Consider the following 22035-nt stretch of genomic DNA (forward strand, 5'->3'; position numbering starts at 1 on the left):
ATATCACTATTATTTCAGTTCGTGTACCATTAGAATTGAAATTCCTATCACATTGTTAAGTTTCTTTTATTATGTTGACGATTATAAATTGGAAGCTACTCATTTTTGAACTAGACACTCAAATGGCCCTCTTATATCTTAGTTTTAAGCTTGGGTATGGGTTGAAACAAACCTGATCCATGGCTACCGAGTTTTTCATGAAATGGAGATGAAGTGTAAAATATACATCAAAGATGTGTATGACAATTGTTTTAAATTAAAACATATATCATATAATTGAGAGCAAGTCTGAATAAATGTATACATATACCCAAGGAGTGTCCATGAAGTTTGGGTAAAAGTACATGTCGGGTACAGGTACGGGTACGGCATCATGATAGAAATACCCAGGTAACATAGAACACAAGTGATAAATGTTAAATAAGTTCATGTGCAACGGTCTCGGTTGAAGTTTAACCTATCAATCATTACCTAGGTTACTCAGACACGGCGTTCTGGATGTCAAGTCCATGTCTGACACGTGTCCTACACACTCTCCGCGGACACGACATAAACACGTGTGGTTCAAAGCAAAAACCAGATTTTAGTTATACCCTAAACTAGTTTCTTTGGTAATATGGGAATCAAAACCAACTGCTTTTTGAACTCAAAAACCCATTACTTAGTTTGAACAATACCCATCGTATTATCTCACAAACTTTTGTTGTTAAACCTTAGTAGTAGTTTGATTTAACTTGATTTTTAATTGTTATAGATAATAGAAAGAAACATATAAATGTAATAGATATTTTAATTCAATAATCTAATATATATTATATATATATATATATATATATATTATATATATATATACATATATATATATATATACACACACACGTGTCCCCGTATCCTACATTTTACAAAGCTACTGTGTCCGTGTCCATAACCATGTTCATGTCCGTGTCTGCACCTATATCCAGGATAACTAGATTAGCATATTATTTTGGTCCAAACAGATGCAATCATTTTCTCAAAGGATAAACAGGGAAAAAATTAAAAAAAGAAATTGCATAGCAAAAGCAAAGTAGCAACTAAGTTCCAACACTAAACTGATTCATAAAGGACCCCCTACGATATGTCAGCCACTTCCTCCAACAAAAAAAAGGCATGCCCGCCTGGATATCACATGTGCCATCCGTAATTGACACATAAAAAAATTTAATTGTCACTTATATCAAAGTTATATAAGATGCAATATGTCCAATGTTGTTCTTTTTTTAACAAAAAAATAATCATTTTATAGAGCCTTTTGCTCAAAATAGTTTCTTCCATAAATGATAACAACCAACGCACATATCTTATGAGTGAAAACCACATATATTTAGACAAAAGAAAAGATTCATATAAAGATCATCTCATGTATCTGGAATTTGGAGAATTTATATGCCCATTTAGGAGCACGACACCCATGCGTAACTACTGATCTTAGAAACAACCATTTTTCAAGCTTTTGTGTGTTACAACAAATAAAACAAAGAAGCTTACGTGCATTACAAGTAACTTACACTAAAACATATTATTGCACATGTGATTTTCAAGAATTTGAAGAATTAGAAAACATGAATAAATATGATAACATTTTGAGTTTAGCCATTTAGGTGTATTACAAAAGCAATATTAAAATCCACTCCAACTAAGCAGGAAGAAAAGGAGGGGGAGGAAGCTGCTGGTGGCATTTTTGCTCCTTCCCCTCTCCTACTATCTTCTCATAGATCAGGAAATTTGGTGAGTTTTACAGGTAATCTTGAAATATTCCCCAAATCAACAAATCCAAACATATTGGCTCAACATATAGCACCTTTTATCACACGCTACTGAAAATGAGCCGCAATATAAGTTGCATAAATGCTCAGATAGTTATGATTGATGTTCCAATGTGAGACCAAAATTTGGATGCAAGAGCAATCAAACATTTCAAGGTTTATATTTAGAAAGGTTAATTGCAGATTTCCCCTGTAATATCGTGGTGTATAGCCAATAGCCACTTACACCTGCTAAAACTTTCATTCTCACTTACACCCCCTAAATCTGATATGCTCTACTTTTTTGACCTCAACTTAGGGGACTATATAGTTTTCTCTACCAATTAAACTATGCGCAAAAGTAATTTATCATCACGTGATTCCTACATGACATTTCAACTTAACTTAGAAAATAATGCTGCTTGAAGTTTAAGGGTGTATGAGCTGGAAAAAAATAGTGAGGGATATCAGTGGCCACAACCTCACAAAATAGGGGCAGTGATGGAGCCAAGAATTTATAGTAGTGGTGTCACAATATATATAAGAAAGCTATATTACTTATATTACACTCATGTATCTTGAACTTTAATGAGATATGAAAAATACATTTAACTAAATACAATAAAAATTGACCTCCACATGTCCTCACGTGCTTGAAATTGTTGCTTAATAGCTTCATTTGAAATACCATTAAATACATCTTTTATGTGTAACTTACTCTGTCAGCATTCATCTATTTATCTCTCGTTTGATTATGCCAATGATTCTTTTAAAATTTTATTGCAAACAAAATGAGCTTTATGCGAAAGCCAAAGTAATTGGTAAACTTAATGCTTGCTTAATAAGCAAATATATCAATGAATACATAACATCTATTTTCTCTTTTTTTTTTAAAATTTATTGCTCACTTTAGTATATGGTATCTTGGAATTTGACCTTTTAAATTAATGAGTCATCTTTATGTGGATCGCTTTCTTTTGGGCTTGGGTCATTCTCCCCTTAATAGGTTACTTATTTTAAAGTAATGATGTTACTGTGCAGTTGGTCAGGAATTAAGCTGTGTGTTTTCAATTTATCAAATAGGGCGGTGTCACTTGACACCACTCTCTTGCATGCACCTCCACCCATGTTGAGGGGTTGTATCTGCAATTAGCCCTATTTAGAATCTCAAGTAGCTCATATCTTTCCTGATCATGGTAGAGAATTGCATTAGTAAATTGATCACATTGAGGCATTTAAAGCAATTTCTATAACACAGACAAGAACATGAATTTTTTTTCATTCACAATAGAATATTCACCACTTTCTGTCAAGGTTTTGGATGACATTTATGTATGCTATCATTAAACTAAAGCAGTGTTTCCCATATATAATAGAATATAAAGCTCATGAAGGACTACAGATGATATAAACCTCAGTCAAATCAAACTAAAAGCATCAGATTGAGTGAAATAAAGGGTAAATTACACTACACACCCAAGAACTTTCATTGTTTGTAGTAAACTCCCAATAACTTTCAAAATCACATTAAATCCCCATTAATAACAGAAAACGCCCAATATCTTTGGATAAATTAAACTAAGCATCAAATAACTTTCAAAATGCCTTTTTATGTTGTTTTTCAGTTCGAACTTATGAGGCTATCTGCAAAAATGCAGAAATTGGAAGTTTTCTGCAGTTCAAGATGTTATCTGGAGGTTATTACGATTTCAAAAGTTTTCGGGAGTTTACTCTCAGACTCTGAAAGTTCTTGGGGGTTCAGTATAGCTTTACCCCTAAAATAAAGGCAAAAGAGGATAAATAGAATGCTTAAAATGCTGGAAAATAACTCATCCCATCCATTCACCCATGATGATGGTGGTAGAGATATCATAACCAGAATCATAATCAAGCGCATATCAATGTAACACTTTTTATAATCAATTTTTTCAGGTTACAACTACTATATATCAAAATTTTCACTTGATTTTGGTCCACAATCCGTTCAAATGAGAGCTTTCCATCACACATTCGACGAGAACCTCAACTAGAGTAAAATTAAAGGGGAAACCCTAAAAATACTCACCTGATCGCCACCGTTCTCAAACTCAGGCTCAACAGTTCGATACTCGTGCATGATCCAATTAGTCCTCGATCCTTTCGGCGCACGCCCCCGGTGAAAAACCAGCGTCTTCTTCATCCCAACGAGCACAGCGGGCTTCTCACGCGAAACCCTAGACCGGATCAACCGGTCTTTGCCGGTCGCCTTCCAGTATCCAGCCTCCGTTGCCCGGTTCGACCGGCCACTGTTCGCATACTTACGGTCAACTGGCGCGAAAAAGAACCACTCAGGGTCGTTCGATTTGATAGGCGACCTCTCCGGTAGATCCCAAGGCTCGAATCTACAGACATCGATCTCAGGGACGACGGCGGCGTCGGCGGCCTTGATCTTGCCGTTGATCTTGCTTTTGAGGTAGTAATTGATGAGCTCTTCGTCTGTGGGATGGAAACGGAACCCTAACGGCAGGAGGTGGAAGGGGATCGACTGCGTCTCGTCCATCGTTAGAAAGGAGGTGGAAGGGGATCGACTGCGTCTCGTCCATCGTTAGAAAATTGACGGAACGTGGGTTTAGGGAATTGGGTATTTATATGGAAGGTGGGGTTCTTGGAAGCGGGAGAGAAGTTGGGTTGACACGTCTAGGTGGGGGTTTTGACCGTTGGATGGGGATCCGATGGATGTGATGTGGGGACAGGATCTTTTTGAAAAGCAAAAGTGGCTCGATTTTTGATGCTATTGGATTCCTTTGTCTGGACTCTGGGGTGATTGGCTCTTGGCGAGTTTGCGTGAAAGTCCTTTTATATGTTGTAACTCTTTCCGGTAACTCATCTATATTTTCTCCAACTATTTTCTAACTTTAAACAATCTAAAATATACATATTTTAAAAGAGATTCTCAAATGTCCTATGTTATATCAAATAGAACGACTAGATTTGATTTGTGTTCTAGACACCAATAATAAATTTTAACAATGTTAATTTTTGTCCAATGACATTTCGATGTTATTTTGACCATGACCAACAACAGCTAGCAAATATCTCCAATAACATTGGCTATTGTCAATCAATATTATGAGAGAGGAGACAGAGAATTAACTTAGAATAAATTTAATAGAAAATAATAACAAGAATCTATTTGAAAGGTTGAGAGATGTTTAAAATATCCATCTTCTAGGCTGCGATTTTTTAAAATTTAAGATATGTGTGTATCCAATGCTTAATTTTAACTCAATATTTGATTAGAATATAAAGCTTTGGATATCTCTTTATTTTCATTTAAACGTTTTGGAATTAGGACTGGATCCTTCGGAAGCATTAAACAATCAAATATAAATATCCCTTGTCAGTAAATAGGGACTTCGCTCTTTTCAGTAGAAGAAAAACTCTTGCATCAACCTTTGATACTACAAAAATGTTGGCATTGTAGGGGGGGAAAGGCAATTTTGCCTTCAATGAATAGTCCCACATTGTTTAGTGAGATGAATAGTTGAAGGTTTAAATTGCTTCTCCTCTCATTGGGATTTGAGAATCCCTAAGAATGTGGTGTTTTGGGCTTTGAATTGTTTGGGCTTTGCATAACATACACAAGCGCATACACCTCGCCCCGCCGTATGCGCACGTGTTTTTTTTTTATTTTTTTCGAACTTTTTTTACATGTTTTTCTTATTGAAAATGTGTGGAACGGCTGCGGGAAATTTGCATAATGGCTGAGCGTTTTCGCGAATTTTGCGAGTAACGTGCGGTTTTGTAACGGCTATGAGGGGTGCTCAACCCTATAAATACAGAGGGTTTCTCACTTCGTAAAATCACAATCAAGACTTCTCTCCTCTCCTTTTCTTCTGTAAAACAAGAACTATTTTCTCTCCCTCTCTCTAAAAATTCTCGGTTATTATTACTTTTATTTTGGACAACCGTCTTCATCTGAACAGAAGCTCTTCACTATCGCCCGAATATAGAGGTCGGCCAATTCCGGGGGGTTTTACCGCTAGGGGAGAGGGGATCCTCTGCGTTTTGGGCGAAAGACGGGTTATTAATCTTCTAGAGTAGTGTTTACACGACTGCTCTCGATCAGGCCAGATTTTCTTGTTTCTTTTATTTTGGTTTTTTGCATGCTATAACCATAATTATTTGATTTATATCTAACAATCTAAAAGATTAAAAAGTTTATAGATGTTGTTTTTTTAATCTGGAATGGGAAAAGAATTTATTATTACTGTTCACAAAAATTGTTGTTGTTCATCCGGGAATATTTTACAGTTATTGTTCATCCGAAGAAAAAAATTAAATTGTTCTGTTAATATTACTAGTTTACAAAAAATTTAGCATCAAACTCATCCTTAAAGTCATACTCCTAAGTAACTAGTCGATTAGTATTGACAAACCCCTTTCATTCCCTTCAGATTTCAAATACCTAGACTAGTTAACTTGAATCATACTTATGTCTAACTCTAATCATTCTAAAAGTGTCAAACCTGAGAAGTTTACCGATGTTAACTATAAACGGTGGGGTAATCAGATGAGATACTGGCTCACCATCTCATGTCTCCTATCTGCCATTGACACCTTTGAATCCTCATCCTTTGGATCTCAACCTATGACCTCCAACTCTCTTGATCCTGAATAACCTACTCCTTCAACTTCTGCTTCCGGTGCTAGTTCCTTCTCTAGTCATATGAAACCAAAAGAAATAAACTATCATTATTGCCATAGGATTCTTAGTGCACTTGCGGACAACCAATATTATGAGTTCAAAAGTGCTAAAGACCTATGGAATGCTCTTAAACCAGAATATGGTTTTGACGATGCCGGAATTCTGCATTTCACCTCCTCTTCCTTCGATAAGTTCATGACGGTTGATGACAAACCTATAAATGAACAAATTCATGAATTCCGAGATTTCATTCGTCACCTCCAATCAAAGGGAAACTCCTTTACTGATGACATTAAAGTTTTCTGTTTGATTGACAAACTCCATCCCTCCTGGTCTAGATTTGCTGGAGATCTCCAACACAAGCAAAGAGATCTAACATTAACTGAAGCCCTCAAGGCTATTCGTATTGAAGACCAGCATAGACAAAATTCAAAAACCAAGACCGAAATGAAAGCTAAAGTGAACTTGATAGATGATAAGTGTAAATCTAAGAATTTCAAACCCAAAGGGAAGAAATTCAAGAAAAACCAGCAATCCTTCAATAAATCATCCTCCAAATCAAATCCAAATTCTTCCAACTATAAGTCTGATGGAAACTTATGCTATGTCTGTGGTAGAACTAACAACTTGGCTCCAAACTGCTTCTATAGGAAGAAGGAACCGAAAAAACCTGCTCCAAAAGGAAATGAATCTAATAAAGTAAATATGATTAAAAAAATTCAAATTCCTTTAGGTTAGCCTCTTTATCCTATCTTGTAAATTCTTTTACTTCTTCCACTGATAGGTATTTGGATTCCGAGGCTAATATTCATATTTGTAATGATCGCTCTTAGTTTTCAACTTACCAAGAATCACATGGAGGAAGCATAAGCTTAGCAGATGACTCCACCAAATAAATAATAGGAAGTGGATGCATAGAGCTCACCATGACTTCTGGAAAAGCTCTCAATCTGCAAGGCATTCGTCATGTTTCTTCTCTCCGCTGTAATTTGATCAGTGAATCTCTTCTTCTTAGAGCTGGACTTATGATTATAAAGGAATCCAATAAATTTGTAATTACAAAGAGCAATGTATTCATAGGGAAATGTTTTATCTATAATGGTCTTTTCGAACTCAATACAATCAATTCCAGTTCTAATAAAATTCCTAAATCTCATGTTGCTCAAATTGTTGAATCTTGTGATGTTTGGCATGGATGACTTGGACATGTAAACTTTCAAACTTTACAGAGAATGATTAAATTGAATCTTATTCCCAAATCATCTCATGATCCCTCATCTAAGTGTAAGATTTGTGTTCAAGGGAAACACACTAAAAAAACTCTTTAAGTATATAACTAGAAACTTTGAACCTCTCGTATTAATTCATAGTGATGTGTGTGACTCGAACCGAGTTCTCACCCGAGGGGTAGGAGATATTTTGTGACTTTTATACATGATCACTCCAGATATTGTTACACCTATCTTCTCAGAACTAAGGATGAAGTTCTGGATAGGTTTAAGGTGTATAAAGCTGGATCTGAGAATTAACTTGAAAAGAAGATCAAGATCTTAAGATCTGATCGGGGGGAGTATACCTCAAATGAAATGTCTGAATGTTGCCAAGAGTATGGTATTTTTATGAGGTAACTGCTCTCTATACACCATAGTCTAACGGGGTAGTTGAACAAAAGAACAGGACCCTTATGGGCATGGTGAATTGTATGTTACTCAGTTCAGGAGCACCAGAAAATCTCTGGGGTGAAGCTCTTCTTTCTGTCTGCTTCATTCTTGATAGGATTCCCCATAAATCTTATGATATAACTCCTTATGAATATTGGAAGGGGAGAACTCATAGGTTGAACTTCTTTCGGGTTTAGGGTTGCTTAGCTAAGATAGTTATTCCCGAACCTAAGAAGAAAAAAATTAGATCTAAGACTATTGATGTTATATTTATTGGATATGCACTAGATAGTAATATTTATAGATTTCTAGTCATTAATTCTGAAATCAGTGACATATCCAATAATATTATCATTGAAGCTATAGATGCAGTCTACTTTAAAAACATTTTTCCATTCAAATCCAAAATCTCATAAAATCCTAGATCATCTTTTCCTTCTGATTTACCATCTTCTAGTTCTTCTCAGCTTCTTGATATTGAACCTCGAAGAAGTAAAAGAGGTAAGATTCAAAAGGATTTTGGAGAAGACTTCTTTACTTTTATTGTTGAAGGTGATCCAAGCTCCTTTAAGGAAGCAATGGATTCTCCTGAATCTCCTTTCTGGAAAGAAGCCATTGATAATAAAATAAAATCAATAATGAAAAACTATACTTGGATACTCATTGACTTACCTCCAGGTTGTAAACCTGTCAGTTGTAAGTGGATATTCAAGAAAAAACTTAGAGCAGATGGTTCCATTGATAAATATAAATCCAGATTAGTAGCTAAAGGCTATACTCAGCAAAAAGGCATCGATTACTTTGATACATAGTTCCTGTAGTCTGAATCTCAACTATCCGAGTATTATTGGCCTTTGCTGCTATTCATAAGATAACCATACATCAGATGGATGTCAAGACTGGTTTTCTAAATGGTGATTTAGATGAAAAAATCTATATAAATCAACCTAAAGGCTTTATTGCCAAAGGTCAGGAAAATAAAGTCTACAAACTTGTTAAATTTCTGTATGGTCTAAAACAAGCTCCTAAACAATGGCACCAGAAATTTGACAGAGTCATTGCACAATATGGCTTCATTGTGAATGAACACGATAAGTGTGTCTATTCTAAAGTGATAAACAATGACTATGTCATGCTATGTTTCTATGTTGATGATATCATTATCTTTGGAACAACATTTGAAGAAATCTTAAAGGTTAAGGATTATCTCTCCAAGAACTTTGACATAAAAGACTTAGGTCTTGCTGACATGATACTTGGGATGAAAATCTCTAGAGACACTAGATGACTATCCTTGAGTCTTTCTCATAGTATTGAAAAAATACTGATCAAATTCAATTTTCATAACTCTAAACCTATCTCTACACCTTATGACTCTTCTACATTGTTGATGACTAGGACCAAACAATCAATCAGATCCGGGTTGGGATCGGTTCTGATCCAAAACTGGATCGGTCCCCCCTAGGTCCTCGTCGGGATGGGGTAGGGGAGAGTGATGGAGGGGTCGCTCCCTTCTTCGACTTTATGTCAGGTTCTTGTACGGGGGCTTGATGTTCATGCTGTACAGACAAGAAGAATCCGTAAGAGGATGGGGACCAGTTCCCCTGTGGTTTCTCCGACGGTCAAGTTAGTGAAACTCTAGTAGGGAAGGGGAAGGTGAGGAACCGATATGGTTCTTGAAGTGGCAATGTGCATGCCCAAAGGATCTACGTGAGCTCCCCTATGTAGATAAAGAACGGTGGGTTCCTTTTCTTTTTTTAGAGAGAGAGAAGAGAGAGAGAGAGAGAGAGAAAGCCTTAGCTTGAGCTTTTTTCTTAGGTCTTGCCCCCCTTTGAGGTTAGGAATATACATGTATATATCTCCATCGCAGGGATCAAAATACGTCACTTCTAACCTAGCATAGGGAGGCGGTGATGACGTGCGGGCTAAGAGCCGAGTCATCCCTCGCTTTACAGGTGTCGGCTAGCCACTTTAGCGACTAGAGGGGAAGTCACTTCAATACGGGAGAGGGTGTCTCCACATTTTTTCGAAAAGTGATTGAGAGTGTGGCAGAAGGCACGCTGGCATGCTGAGTCATCCTTCACTTTATAGGTGTCGGCTGGCGACTGGAGGGGAAGTTACTTCAATACGGGAGAGGGTGTCTCCATATTTTTCGAGAAGTGCTTGAGAGCGTGGTAGAAGGCACGTGGGCAGCTGACAAGTCTTGGAGACCATCAAGCCAAAATCTGGATAAGGCTTGTCCAAGGTGGACTGAAATACTGACATATGCTCTGGGGGAGAGGCTTGAGGCAGGGTTGAGTCTTCAACTTAGCAGACAGCAGGGAATGTTTGTTAAGTCGTCTCCATAAGTGGCCAAGTGAATGGTCGACTGCCCTAGGTGGGTCATCCTAGGCGATATGGTCGACTGATCCCGCCTTTCGCGTCGGCATGAGAGAATGTCTACTTGATGAGTCGGCGGGGGCGAGGCTTCTGTTGGGCTTGGGCCACTTAAGTGGGTTGAGGTCATTTTGCTAAGACTCTTATTGTATCATTTTGTAAATACCCGTATCTTGGGTTAATAAACACCATAACAGTTAGCCTTTTTCGTTTGAAGTCAACTTTTAGTCGGGTCCAAGTGAAATAAGATATACTCTGATCAATACAAGCTGATGAGGAGGAGAAACTAAGAATTCTTCGTCTTAGAGACGTGGCTGACATCATCGAGCATCCTTTTGTACCCATCATGACTCCTCTTTTCATGGCTGACGTTATCAAAGATCTGAACTGTCATTTTGGGAAACAAAACGTTATGGACATAATGGAGGATCTTCCGCTTTTTTCGAGTATTGGAACGTCGGGCATTAAATGAGGGCGGCGTTTTGTGTTTCAAATGAACTGCTTTAGATTCCAAAGTGGATCTGACTTGGTTGCTTTGAAAATCACCGCGTCCTTTGAAATCCTCCCATGCATTTCTACAAAAACTTATAAATGGTCTCTTGATGTTAAGAGAGTTCTTTTACGAACCTTCGTTCTGACAAATTCCTGATATTCCTCCAAGCTTTTTTAAGAAAAAGTATTCCATGGCCTCTCAAGATTTAACCTCTGGCCATAGTAAGGAGAGGCTCGATATTCTTCTACTTATCCGCTCGAGGGTCCATATGGACAATCTGGTGGGTTATATGATTAATACAATATGCCCCGGACTCTCACCTTGGCAGCGCCGGAGATGAGCGAGCCAGTGTATTATGATGGCGAGGGTCGAGTGCCATTATATTTGACCCACTTGGAGCATGGCTTACGACTACCCTTACACCCTTTTATTAAGGAGGTGCACACCACTTTAGGGGTCTCTCCTTCCCAGCTCTATCCGAATGTTGTGGGGATTCTGGTGGCTTTCATCATCGTTTGCGACCATATTAGAGTCCAACCAAGCTTGAGATTGCTTGGACATCTAATCAGCGTGAGGTCGGCTGAGAAGGACCCACATTACTTCTACCACTATCGTGGTGAGTTCCAGGTTGTCTCTATCTCTTTGGAGTTGGATGAGGACTAGAGGAGGAGATTTGTGTGGGTCTATGGTGGCGACAACGTCTTCGCTTGCTCGGGCTGGCTGGATGTGAATGAAGACGCTTTGAGGCTAGTCACCCTTAGTGATTTCGAGATGATGGACCTGGAAAAGGTCCATTCTTATGTTGGGTCACGGGAGAGCGATGCTCTATTTGATGATGTGTCTCTTCAAACGGTGGGCATATCCATGATCTTATCTTCCACTGGCTTCCAGGCAAGGGCGAGTTTCGTTCCTCTGTTGTCGGAAAGTCGCAAGAGGAATGAAGGGACTGAGGGATCGAGTTCTACTACTAGACCCCATAAGAAGCTGAGGGAGGCCTTCAGCTCTAAGGAGGTGGCTGTCTTGATGCCTCAAGCAACCGAAATTACCTCTAAATTGAGGGGGAGGGAAAGGGTCGAGAGGTGGTGCCCAATCGAACTAGTTGTGGGGCCCCAACTAACTGGGATAGGTCCACTGGTAACTCAGCTTAACTGCTTGGAAAATATGGAGTGGATAGACGAGTCTTCTTCTGGTAGGGAGACAATAGACCTAGCGGTCAAGGAGGATGTTGTCGGCCCTAGTACTATTCCTGAGGCATCTCATCATCCTGGCAAGGAGCCGATTAAGGTGGATGACAGCATTGAGGGGAGAACTGGAACTCTGTCAAACCAGATGGAGAATGGTGCTAGCGGGAGGATTTTGGAGGATATGCTAAGTGTTGGCATACACCAAGCTCTTCAAGCTTGTTTGGCTCGGGGGACTTTGCTGGGGCACGCTTTGTTCAATCGACTTGAACGTTCCCTGGAATGCTAAGAAAATCTGGCGAAGGAGAAGTTAGCTAAGGAGGAGGCAGAGAAGATGATTACTATCTTGGAGGCGAGTTGGCTCACAAAGAAGGCGCTTGGCGTCGGAGTCTGGATGAGAAGGAAGAGCTCCTTAAGAGCTTTCGAATCTAGTTCTCCAAGCATGTGGGAACCATCGAGGATCTTCAAAGGGAGATAGTTCGTCTACAGGCGGAGGTCGAGTCCGAGAAGCGTCGCAAGGTCACGGCTGAGGCTGAGGCGGAGGCTCGATCAAGTCGCCTATCCCTTGAGAAGATAAGGAGGGACTTTGAGGAGCTGCAATCATAGCTTCATACGTCCACGACCCTTGTCAAAGAACTAGATGACAGACTCGTTCATCTAGATTCGGATCAGTATAAAACGAGGGTGGTCGAAGATTGGTGTCATGACCTCTTGGGAAGGGTCGAAGTGGCTTTGGCATGTAAGGCCAGGGTCGACTACTTCGCTTCTCTAGTGCCTCACAACTCTCATCCTGCTCTAGACTGCTTCTATCCTTCCCGCGTCTCCTGCTGTCTTAATTTGTTAAGAGATGTCAAGAAGAGTGAAGGCGGGTTGGATTTATCAGCGAGTGACGATGAGGTCGAGCCTGTTGTTGGGGCCCTTGGGGAATCTTCTGCAACTGCTACCACTAGGAGACCGCCAAGTCCAACTCTCGGATCTAGTCGAGAGCTTTGAAGACCTGCATGTCTGTTCTTTCTTTTTTTTTCTTTTTTTTTATTTTCTTTTTTTTCGTAGAGAAGTTTGTAATGAAGTTTACTCTTATTGAATAAAAATTAACTTTTGTCTACATTCTTGAACTTGCCTTCATTATTTATATTTCTTTAGCTTTGTAGCTTTGTTCTTATCTGAAATGTTTACTGAAGTGTGTTAGTTGTAATGTGTCAACTCGTGCTGGGGACTTATGACAACTAGTTCACCTGATGCCTTAGTTTGGCTGAGCGTTTAATTGACCAGAACTTGACAGATGTCTGCTTAAGTTTTTAGATCAATTAAGTATTGGTCATACACTTAATATTCATACATTAGGTTTATGGATACCTTTTTGGCAGAATGACAACCATGAGGTTGGATGCCTAGGTTTTACGTAGGTGTCTAGGTCTTCATAACCCCCGTGTGGTCGAGTGGCGACGGTGGGAGTCAACCATAGGGTTAGGCTTTGGGTTTATCCTGAAGAGGTACCAAGGGCTTGTTGACATACCAACCCTGAGGTTGGGTCGTCCAGGACTTATTTGGACGCCTGGATTTTTGATTAGCCATGATGGTCGAGTTGTACAGGAGGATTTGACCATATGTTGTGCCTTGAGTTTACCCTGAAGAGGTACTAAGAGCTTAAAATTCGATTGAGGAGTCGAATGCCTAGAACTCTTGAGAGTTGACAAGATCTTTGACGGCATTGAGGCTAAATGACAATCATGAGGTTGGGTACCTAGGTCTTCGTAATCCCTGTATGGTCAAGTGGCGACAGTGGGAGTCGACCATAGGGTTGTGCCTTGGATTTATCCTGAAGAGGTACCAAGGGCTTGTTGACATGCCAACCCTAATATTGGGTTGCCCAGGACTTATTTGGATGTCTGTGTTTTTGATTAGCCATGATGGTCGAGTTGTACTAGAGGATTCGACCATATGTTATGCTTTGGGTTTACTCTGAAGAAGTACCAAGGGCTTAAAATTCGACTGGGGAGTCGAATACCTAGAACTCCTGAGAGTTGACTAGGTCTGACAGCCTTAAGGCTGAATGACAACCCTGAGGTTGGGTGTCTAAGGCTTGCGTGGGTGCCTAGGTCTTCGTCCCTAGTAAAGGCTTGATTCCTGCGAGATAAGAGTTAATTCATATTTGATAAGATTTCATTAGTTCTAATTTACATGCTTATGGAAAGTATCCATTGCAGACATCCGACGCTCAAGAAGGTTGAATCACTTGTGATCCTGTTGTCTCTGTTTCAAATGCAGTATGTAGCGGATAAGGCCGCTGATATAGAGCCTTTTTAGTTAGATTTTGCCTTTACCATAGCGGACGACTCGATGATAGATGAAGATGAGTCAAAAGTCTATTTGTCATCTCATCAGCTAAGGTTTCTTTTGAGTCTGAACCATCAGTAAGGCCTTGAAGGCGGATGATTGGCATACCGGCTTTTAGCAAAAGGAACTGCCCAGACGCCACGACTCATGTTGAATGGCGTTTTCTAGATCGGGTTCGTGAGGGTTGGGGGCACGACCATAAGATACATGGTACCTTTGTGGTGGAAATTCTCTTGGAGAGAGAATCCACCAGCCAATATTGTATTCCTTGGAATTAACAAACCACAACGGTTTTCTCGAAGGAGCTTCGGGAGCACTAGGGCTGGACCATGCTATGAATGGAGAACTTTCTCTTATGGGGATCATGCGGGTCGGGTGTTTTGACCACCAAAGCTTAGGCAACTTTAGTGGTGTAGGCGTCAGTTGAAGGGCCAAGGTTATTCTTCCTGAGAATACAATCAGTTGATAGGCCCTAAGCTTTTCCCACAAACTCATCCCTGGTATATGGAAGTTTCCTTCAAAGAATCCTCATGGTCCAAGGCGCCTATCACAGACTTAATCACTGCTCCTATGCTCATATAAGCTATTGTCAATTGGAGCTTAAGTGATATTTGGCTTGATCGGATCATGTGTTCTGGCCAGAGTTATTTTGTGATGGCGATTAGAAGCCGAGGTTGTTTTTTAAGAAAGACAACCACATTTATGGTGTGTCTTCCTCTGGAGGGTTTTCTAGGGGGTTGAAGATTACTCTACCATCTAGCAGATGGTGTGCTTGGTAAACACTCCTCAGATAAGTCGCTGAGGCCTTCGAGGACTACGCCTATGTTGGTTCTTCTTAGCCAAAGCTAACCCTTCTTAACTTGAATGATACAAATCCTGACTTCATTTAGCTTAGATGATGCAACTTCAATGTTGTTCTTCAGGGTGAGTAGAATCAAACCCTTGTTTAGAACTTGGCATGTCTTCTCGAAAAAGAGGAGAGGCCCTACAGTGGGTGTCAAACTGTTAATGACTAGGACCAAACAGTCAATCGGATCCGAGCTGGGATCCGTTCTGATCCGGAACTAGATCGGTCCCCATGGGTCCTCGCCGGGACGAGGTAAGGGAGAGTGATGGAGAGGTCGCTCCCTTCTTGACTTTATGCGAGGTTCTTGAACGGGGGTTTGATGGTCATGCTGCACAGACAAGAAGAACCCGTGAAAGGGCGGGGACCGGTTCCCTCGCGGTTCCTCTGACGGTCAAGTTAGTGAAACTCGAGTGGGGAAGGGGAAGGTCAGGAACCGATGTGGTTCTTAAAGTGGCAATGTGCAAGCCCAGAGTATCTAAGTGAGTTCCCCTGTGTAGACGAAGAATTGTGGGTTCCTTTTCTTTATATATATATATATATATAAAATCGTCCAGCAGCTCTCGTTCATCGTTCATCGTTCTTCAGCTCTCGTTCATCGAGAAAACGTCCAGTAGCTCTCATTCATCGTTCTTCAGCTCTCTTGTTCGAAGTCCAGCAGCTGGACATTGCTCAACATTTTATGGAGATTGAAATGGAGAGCTTGAATTCAGGTGTGCATGGTCTAGTTTTTTTCATTGTAATGGAACTAGATTCAGTATTTAAAAACTTAGCCATATGACTTATTATCTTGTAGCTTACATTCTTAAACATTTTATGGAGTTTTAAATGGAGAATTTGATGCATTGAATCGAGATTTTTTCATTTGTTCTAAATGGATAGTGGTAAATATTGGTGGTCTGGATTATGCAATATGCACTCTAGTTGAGTTTATCTCGATTCAGTTGAGTGGATCGAGATAAACTGGGTGAATCTACTCTATTCAGTTTAGTGAATCGCGATTCACTGGATAAATCGTCTCGATTCAGTTTTGTAAATCGCGATTCAGTTGAGTGGATCGATATTCACTGGATGAATATACACGATTCAGTTGAGTGAACCGCGATTCAGTCGAGTGGATCGAGATTCACTGGGTGAATCTACGCGATTCAGTTGAGTGAATCGTGATTCACTCGTTGATTCGACTCGATTCAGTTTTGTAAATAGCGATTCACTGGGTGAATCGTCTCGATTCAGTTATGTAAATAGCGATTCACTGGGTGAATCTACTCGATTCAGTTAGGAAAGTGAGGGTTTTAAATTTTTTCCATTTTCTTTGATCTTGTTAGAATAAGTCAAGTAATTTTTATATTGTAAGATGTTTTCATTTGATCTAAATGGATAGCGGTAAATCCAGATTCAGTATATCAACACATATGATTGATGGTGTTTTATTTTCAGTTGTAGGCAGCAATGAACAAATTTACATACCACATGTTATAAATGCATCGGACAGTGATTTTGGAGAAGATGGAATGGACGAAGTTAGCTCTATTCCTTTTGAATCACCAGGTGGTGGTATGTATTGGAAACCTCGGGTTGAAGCTGAAGTTAAACCTTATCTAAACCAAAGCTTTCGCTCACTAGAGGATGGTATAGAGTTTTACCGAGAGTATGGACGTAAAAGTGGGTTTGAGATCAGACGGCATACGGAGAAGAAACATGAGGACGGTACAGTTCTTCTTAAACACATTGTTTGCAGTAGAGCTGGCAGCAATGAATCAAAGATGGATGTTGATATTGATGAGTCTAGTAGCATTTTGAAAAAGAGAAGGAGAACTGTATCTAGTAGATGTGGTTGCAAAGCTAAGGTCGTATTTAAGTTTGATGGTTTGAAAGGATATAATGTTCTCTCATTTGTTGAAGAGCATTCTCATTCTTTGGTCTCCGGTAGTGGGAAACAATTTTTGAAGTCAAATAGAGTTCTCGGTCTCGCACATAAGAAACTTGTATTTGATGGAGCAAAAGCCAACATGGGGCCTAACAAAACATATAACTTTGCTAAAGAGTTGTGTGGAAGTTATTCTAATGTTGGTGCTACCTGTACCGAGTTTAAAAATTGGAGTAGGGATGTGAAGCTTTATATTGGTGATCGAGATGCTCAAATGATCATCGAGAAGTTCACGGCTAAGAAGGAGATGAGTGATGGATTTTTCTATGATTATGCAGTCGATGAAGGTGGTCGATTAACTCGCATTTTTTGGGCAGATGTTATTGGTCGAAGAAATTACGATGTATTTGGAGATGTGATATCATTTGACTCTACATATTCCACAAACAAGTAAGATTTTATAGTTAATCTCTTACTATTTTCAATATTGTAATTATATATCATAGTGAATCTTATATTTTTTGTATGTGATACAATAGGTACAACATGAAGTTTGTTCCATTTACTGGTCTCGACAATTATAAGAAGTGTGTTGTATTTGCAGCAGGATTGATAGCTAAAGAGGACATTGATAACTATGTCTGGATTTTTGAGGTATTCATGAAATGCATGATTCGCGAGCCAAAGTGTATTGTTACAGATCAGTGCCCTGCCATGAAGCAAGCTATACCAACTGTCTTTACAGAAGCACGTCACCGCTTGTGCATGTGGCACATAATGAAGAAATTTAACCAAAAGGTAATGAATCATGCATTCAAATATAATGAATCCTCATTAGATAAATACTGAATCTTTCGTTATATATTTATATTGTAGTTGGCAAAATGCATTTCGAAGATGGATGATTTCAAGAGGAAGATCAATGCACTGATTTGGAGTATAGATATAGATCCAGCAACATTTGAAGTCGGTTGGAAAGATGTTATGAAAGAATATAAGCTTGAAAGTAATGAATGGTTGTGTGAACTGTATAACATTCGGGAGTCATGGATTCCAGCCTATTATGCTGATGATCCAATGGCCGGTTTATTGCGGACTACATCAATATCAGAGAGTGAGAACAGTTTCTTTGACAAATTCAACCGTAGATCTGACACATTGACAGAATTTTATCTCCGATACGAGAGTGCTATGGAGAAGCAAAGGCATACAAACGCAAGATTAAACTATGAAGGAACGAAGTCGATGCCAAGAATGGACACGCCATTGTTATTGGAGAGGGATGCAGCAGAGTTGTACACTCGAACAATGTTTTATGAGGTACAGAAAGAGATAATGTCATCCTGTTATGATATGAGCATCGACAGTATATCAGAAGAAGATGTTGTGAAGATTTTTTCCTTAAAGGACAAAAAGAGACATGGAAAAATATTTGAGGTAAAACTTAATAATGGAGATTGAAACAATAAAAATTTCACATCACTGAATCGAGATTTAGTGACCATTACAATGACTTGTCATTTTCTTTATTTAATCGGTGCTAATATACATTGTTTTTTTAATTTTAGGTGAAACACACTTATTTGAACAATGACGTTCAATGTACGTGTAGGCTGTTTGAGAAAATGGGTATAGTATGTAAACATGGTTTTTTTGCACTTAACCAAGCTGATGTATCAAAAATACCAAGACATCTTGTTGTGAACCGATGGACAAAAGGTGCTGAAATGAGGCATTCATTGCAGTTCAAGGAAATATCAGAACAATGTTATGCAATTGAAGTTACAAATCGTAAGTTGAATGACATATGGTATGATTTCCAATCCTGTGTGAGTTTGGCAGGTTTAGATGGTGAGAGACTTGACTACCTGGAAGGGAAGTTGAAGGAGCTGAAGCACAGTTTGCGTGAATCTAGTTGGAAATCTGACACACAGAACAAAAATGATGTAATGGAGTTTTTTGTTGGCTCAAAAATACCAGCGGAAGTGATCGTTAAACCTCCCATTGAAGGTAGAAACAAGGGGTGTGGACGGAGAATTGTTGGTGATTATGAGAAATCAATTAGTCAACGGAAGAAGAAGGTGCCAAGGCTTTGCAATATGTGCAAAAAAATCGATTTCCATGACGCACGGACATGCCCATTAAAGAAAACAATACAGCAAAGTGATGTTTAATTTAGTCGACATATTTTGTTTCAAACACATGTTTATAAATACATTTCTTATTAAAATTTCCGAATTGTGTAATTATTAACTACATATACTTACTAGATTATTAATTACATGGTTACGTTGTGTGATGTGCACTCTAGTTGAATCTACTCGATTCAGTTGAGTGGATCGAGATAAACTAGGTGAATCTACTCGATTCAGTTTAGTGAATCGCGATTCACTGGATGAATCGTCTCGATTCAGTTTTGTAAATCGCGATTCAGTTGAGTGGATCGATATTCACTGGGTGAATCTACACGATTCAGTTGAGTGAATCGCGATTCAGTTGAGTGGATCGAGATTCACTGGGTGAATCTACGCGATTCAGTTGAGTGAATCGCGATTCACTGGTTGATTCGACTCGATTCAGTTTTGTAAATAGCGATTCACTGGGTGAATCGTCTCGATTCAGTTATGTAAATAGCGATTCACTGGGTGAATCTACTCGATTCAGTTAGGAAAGTGAGGGTTTTAAATTGAATTGAGATTGAGATTTACTCATATAGCATGTGAATTCCAGTGAATCTACTCAAATAGCGATTCACTGGGTGAATCTACTCGAATTGAGGTTGAGATTTACTCAAATAGCGATTCACTGGGTGAATCTACTCGATTCAGTTAGGAAAGTGAGGGTTTTAAATCTGAATCGAGTCGATTCACCCAGTGAATCGCGATTCACTCAACTAAATCGAGAAGATTCACCCAGTGAATCTCGATCCACTCATTTGAATCGAGTAGATTCAACTTAAGATAATGGCCAAACAGTTATTCCAGATTAAATACATACAATCCACAATAAGTATGATTATTTTATTGTATGTTACATAAAAAATTGGATTATATCTCCCAATCTCTGCTGAAATCGAAATTATGACAAATCTATTCTTATATAGTACTCAATAACTGTAAACTTCAACATTGAAAATTATGACAAATCTAGAAATAACAGATAGTGACAATGTACTCAATAACTTTAAACTTCAACATTGTAAATTATGGTGATTACAGATTATCATTTTCTTTGAGATCATCTTGTGGTCTTCCTCTTCTCTTTTTTGATATTTCCAGTCTCAGCATGGTGCTGTTGGGCTTTGCTAATTACTTCTTTGGCCAATTCATTTGGTGGTTCAGTAAGAATTTGGCAACAGTATATAGACCTCAGTCTATGTAGCTGATTTTTTAATCGCTCCTGTCGATATGAACAACAGTTAAGTAAGAAGACTAACTGTAAATTATCAACACATTTTTAGTTTAACACTTACACCCTCTCTATGAAAACCAGAGCTCCAATTTGCTGTACCACCGCCCATGTAGGTCTCCATATGTCTCATGACAAAAATACCACAATCATATGTATTTTTGGTCGTTCTCCACTCCATCTCAAGTCTGTCAGGCGTTAATGTAATTATTTCACTCGCCTTGTGATGTTTCTTGTCTGCCAAATATCTCACAAAATTCTGGTGTTGTTTAATCAAAAGTAATCAGTGTCACATAACAAATCCAAATTATTATAGAATAATGTTTAATGTAATATACAAATTGTTTTGGTTGTTTATATGGAAACAGTATCCATTGCAGTGAATCACGATTCATTGGATCTAACTCGATAGGATTTAATAGAGTTAGTTCAACTGTTCTAACTCTACTGAATCTTGATTTCTCGTACGCTAGTTAATCAGGATTCACTATAGTGATTCAGGATTCACTAAATTGGATCTGGATTCACTTTAGTGAATCTGGATTCACTATAGTGAATCTGGATTCACTAAAGTGAATCTGGATTCACAGTAGTGAATCTGGATTCACAGTAGTGAATCGGGATTCACAGAAGTTAATCGGGATTCACAGTAGTTAATCGGGATTCACAGTAGTGAATCGGGATCCACATTAGTGGATCTAGATTCACTGGAGTGAATCTGGATTCACAGTAGTGAATCTGCATTCACTAGAGTGAATCTGGGCTTCAACTGGAGTGAATCTGCTTTCATATAGTGAATCCGCGCTTCAATTTAGTAATGCAGATTCAATGTATTACTGTATTTCCGCCAGTAATGTTTAAAGTAGCATACAAGGGTGGGAAACATACGGGCAAACCCTCAGACGACCTTGGTATTTTTCCTTATAGTCTGGGCCAGTTGTTTGCTATTGTCAACAGCTCCATACTTGGATTCTTAGGCCGCATAGCACACATGTAAGAAATGCTCAAACGGCATTTATGGGGAAGAGACCTAAATGGTTGTGGAAATTTAATGCAGAGATTTAACAGATACTAGTTAAATTGGCTAAAGAAGAAAATAATTATCTTCGAATTCTTTACCATATCAATCTTCATTAAACGTTCTTGTGAGAGAGAGATATGGCTCTCCATGGCCGAGAAGCAAAACGACTGTATCTCATTCTCATTGGGCCTCATCTGTGTGAATGAATGTTGGCAAAACTGTACACATAAAACTTGTAAATAAGATGTACCTGAATTGTTTTTAAAAAGAATAAAGGAAGATAACTTACGGTTGGGGTCTGCAACATTGCAGAAGAATGCTAAGAGGAGAATTTTTCCGACTTCCATTTTTTCTCTGTGTTCAAATATGACAA

The 22035-nt window shown here is 38.9% G+C and overlaps 2 protein-coding genes across 2 annotated transcripts in view; one reads left to right on the forward strand and one right to left on the reverse strand.

Moving 5' to 3' along the window:
* The window catches only part of LOC109831275 (NAC domain-containing protein 91-like), a 7330-nt gene extending 3004 nt beyond the window's left edge, over positions 1-4326 (reverse strand). The window contains exon 1 of the mRNA XM_020398607.1: positions 3850-4326. Within this exon, the coding sequence (XP_020254196.1) occupies positions 3850-4323 (474 nt within the window). The 5' untranslated portion in view covers positions 4324-4326. The remainder of the gene's footprint in view (positions 1-3849) is intronic.
* On the forward strand, positions 15598-19407 carry LOC109831276 (protein FAR1-RELATED SEQUENCE 5-like). Its single transcript, XM_020398608.1, has 7 exons — positions 15598-15845; positions 15952-16076; positions 16804-17683; positions 17773-18031; positions 18110-18670; positions 18802-19024; positions 19076-19407. The coding sequence occupies exons 1-7, from the start codon at positions 15598-15600 to the stop codon at positions 19405-19407; spliced, it is 2628 nt and encodes an 875-aa protein (XP_020254197.1).

Source organism: Asparagus officinalis, chromosome 2, assembly GCF_001876935.1.
Source record: "Asparagus officinalis chromosome 2, Aspof.V1, whole genome shotgun sequence".
Classification (NCBI taxonomy): domain Eukaryota; kingdom Viridiplantae; phylum Streptophyta; class Magnoliopsida; order Asparagales; family Asparagaceae; genus Asparagus; species Asparagus officinalis.